At 34.6% G+C, this 3,500-nt stretch overlaps 1 protein-coding gene across 1 annotated transcript; it reads left to right on the forward strand.

The window, feature by feature from the left end:
* The first annotated feature begins 494 nt into the window (after positions 1 to 494).
* LOC143903848 (UPAR/Ly6 domain-containing protein crok) lies at positions 495 to 3,269 on the forward strand. The gene is made up of 3 exons (XM_077417843.1): positions 495 to 658; positions 1,291 to 1,476; positions 2,301 to 3,269. The coding sequence occupies exons 1-3, from the start codon at positions 505 to 507 to the stop codon at positions 2,516 to 2,518; spliced, it is 558 nt and encodes a 185-aa protein (XP_077273969.1). The 5' UTR covers positions 495 to 504; the 3' UTR covers positions 2,519 to 3,269.
* Positions 3,270 to 3,500: the final 231 nt, after the last annotated feature.

The following is a 3,500-nucleotide window of genomic DNA, read 5'->3' on the forward strand; positions in this document are numbered from 1 at the left end:
TCATTATAATCGATTATACAGCCTTGGTTAAAATTATTAAGCACCTTATATTCCAATGAAGTTTTTTCAAAATAACATTTTTGAAAGAAATAAAAATATAAAACGCATAAATACGTTCATAATATAATGAACGCTTTAGTAGACAATTTTTAAACAATAAAAGTCTTTCCTGGTATTATATTCTGTACAGCATTATAAGAGTTATTAGAGAGTACAGCATTATTATATTTCACCGGGATTGATTCAATTCAAAGACCAAATTATAATTTATGTAAGATCAACCGAAAATAACTGAAAGTTATAAATCCCGTACTTATTAATCGGAATTAAACTTCTATTAAAAGCTGGAACTTTGAAGATTACTCCGAAAGGGCACTGCGAATCATTATATAGACTCGGGGTCTCTGCGCATCACGATCCGTTGTTGCAGGAAGCCTAAGGGAGGGGATCGTAGGTCGAGAGAGGGAGATCGTCGATTTATCTCATAGCAGTTACGCCCAATGAATGACGTCAGGTGCGTACGTGCAGTGCGGTGGAACACGCGCGTCAATTGCTCGCGTCAATTACTCCGAAAAGAAAAACCGAGAGAGCGACGTAACGATGATGCGCAAGGATATCACGATTGTGTTGTGCGTGCTGTTGTTCTTTGCCACGACAGGTGAGACTTCCCAAACGAAGATCCCGAGGATAAATCGAAGGAGAAACGTGCTTAAAGCAATTCGGCGAATGCCACCTGCGATCGCCATTTTGGAAACAAACCTATGACCCATTCTTGGTTGTTTACCGATGGGCGTGAAAATTTTTCAACGACTTCCATATGATCCTTTAATTATTTTAATCATCTGTAGACTTATTCGAGGATATTTGGATGTTATTCGAATATCTTTTTGGAGAATATAATAATGTAATAAATAATATACGCACAATGGGGGACATGAGTATAAAAATTTACATTTTCTGAGGAATATAATTTATCACAGATATAGTTAAAAGTAGAAACGGAATGACAACAAAGAAAATTCAGCGTTTCTCCGCAAAAAACTGTAGAAAAGAGATTAAAAACGTAATATATAGAGATATTTTCTCTGTATTAATAATTTCTAGGTTAGGGGAATCGAGGTTTTTCCATCAATTACTCCAATCATAATACTCCACATATGATTAGTTTACTGCGGACTGGTAATTCTTCAGATTAATCAACGGTTCTGCTTTAATTAATTACTTCAATTAGATACCTCAGGTTGACTCGAACGTACGGTTAACGCTGTTACGTTGTTTCGGAATGCGCAGGCACTAAAGCAATACGCTGTTACCAATGCAGCTCCGACACTGATCCGGACAAGGAGGACCTTTGTGGGGCCTACACGAAATTCGACAAAGAGAGGAATGTGCCTATCGAATGTAACAGCGAGGAGTCACACATGCCTGGCACATTTTGTGTTAAATACACTGAGCAAAGCCCGCGTGGTTTCATCTGTAAGTATACCTATTAAAATAATATTTATATAGTATTGTGTAGTCAAAAAGAAAGAAATATTTTAGTATTGTGACTCATTTTTAGTTTCTATAACAAATGAAATATAATTGGAATTGAGGCCATTGATGGAAAAAGGGCACAGGCTTACGTGTCTTGTCTCTCGATCGAAAATCGACTCAGATGTTATATATATATATATATATATATATATATATATATATATATATATATATATATATATAATTCAGACGAATTACAGAAAAGGCACAGCCTTATTCCATCAATGGCCTTAACTACTTTTCTCAATCAGTTGTATTTATTATTGTTTGTGCATTTCGATTTTTAATTAATTAATTAATTTAAAAGTTTCTTTCATTAAAGAAACTTACAAAATTATAAAAAATTAAAAATTTTTGGAGTTATATGAAAATAATTTTTTATCAAGTAAGAACTACAATATATATAAGGTATTTTTTTGTATTAAATTTTACGCTGTTATATTTGCTCAATATACAATAAATAAAAGCGCAAATCGCAATACAGAGACGAAGATGATTATCTTATCTTGAATAACAAGTCAAAAAATTAGATCTAATACCCACAAATTTATTTTCGAACAGAGAGAAATCTCGTGTTAGAAAAACACAGCTTTTAATTTAATCTTCCACAATGAAATTATGAACTAAACGCGCTTTATGAGAAAACACATGACTGATCGAATGCATTAGCTGACATACGTTATATGTGCAGCATCGAATGCCGTGTTGCGTATATATTGCGCGCGTGGAGTGCGTAATTAATTAATTAATCGGTGATGTTCAAGGGGATGGCAGGTGGCGACAGGTGATCCGGCGATGCGCTTCTGTCGCCAGTACCGGGGTCACGGGGGTCTGTAACTGGGGCGTACACGAGAACGGCGTTTACTGGCAGGAATGCTACTGCTCCGAGGACGCCTGCAACGCGGCATCCAGTCTGATATCCCTTACCACGCTGCTCCTCACGACGTGCGGCGTCATCGTTACGCTATCTTGTTTCAAGTGAAACAAATTTTTCAGAGTTCTCGAGTTTTCGAGAGACGAAAACGATGAGATAAATATTGGCGACTAGAAAGAATAGATGTTGGAGGTTTTGTTGTAGGGAATGAGAGAAGTTTAGATTTTAGCTAACGTGAGCGAGCAAAGAATGACACAGAGATGTTTTTTTCGAGGAATTTCGGAGTTGGTTTTCTTCTTAGCAAAATTTTGATTGAAATACGGACAGAATGATTTTGCTAGGGTCTTTAAAATTTAGGCCAGATACAGATCTGAAAATAATCACGTTGGACCGTTTAAATAATTATATTAGACAAGCTAAAAGGTCAAAACTTTTTGCAGATCTGTATTTGACCTAATTTTTATATACTTCAGCTAAACTGTGACTTCCCGTGAAACCACCATCAACATTATTCATGTCTCTATGCTCAATTTATATTCAAAATTCATTAAAATAATTCAGAAGCGAGAAATCTCGTTTATACTATTTTTAAAGAACGTTGCTAGAATTTTTAGTGTTTAATATGTAATTCTTATAACGGTCGTTAAACTATCGTTAGAGAAAAAAATCAATTCCGAAGTTGCCAAAGAGTATACTCTGGTTCCACTTTAATGAGCCAGCTTGTAAATACGTTAAATTATATATCCGTCCATATACCGTATGCTAATCTAAAAAGCATATCCGGAATTCTCCTTTATGTAAATAGTCTAAGATATATGCATTTCTATATCTATATATCCGTCCATTTTAACGTGTCTAAGAAACGTTATATATTATTCAATGAAACTCTAATTAAGCTATAAAACGACTAATTTACTAAATGTAATTTTAAAAAGGACTAATCACAGAAGCTGATTAAATTTTAAGACGATAGATCTGTTTGTTACTTTTCGAGATAAGTGTGAAGTAAGTTTAAAATATTCAGAACAATAGTGAGACAAACCTGTTGCTTTAAGTATCTAACTGTTTCGGCGAGATGGCATATATTTAT

The sequence above is a fragment of the Temnothorax americanus genome, unplaced genomic scaffold, assembly GCF_048541705.1.
Source record: "Temnothorax americanus isolate GAGA-0224 unplaced genomic scaffold, ASM4854170v1 Scaffold5, whole genome shotgun sequence".
Taxonomy (NCBI): Eukaryota; Metazoa; Arthropoda; class Insecta; order Hymenoptera; family Formicidae; genus Temnothorax; species Temnothorax americanus.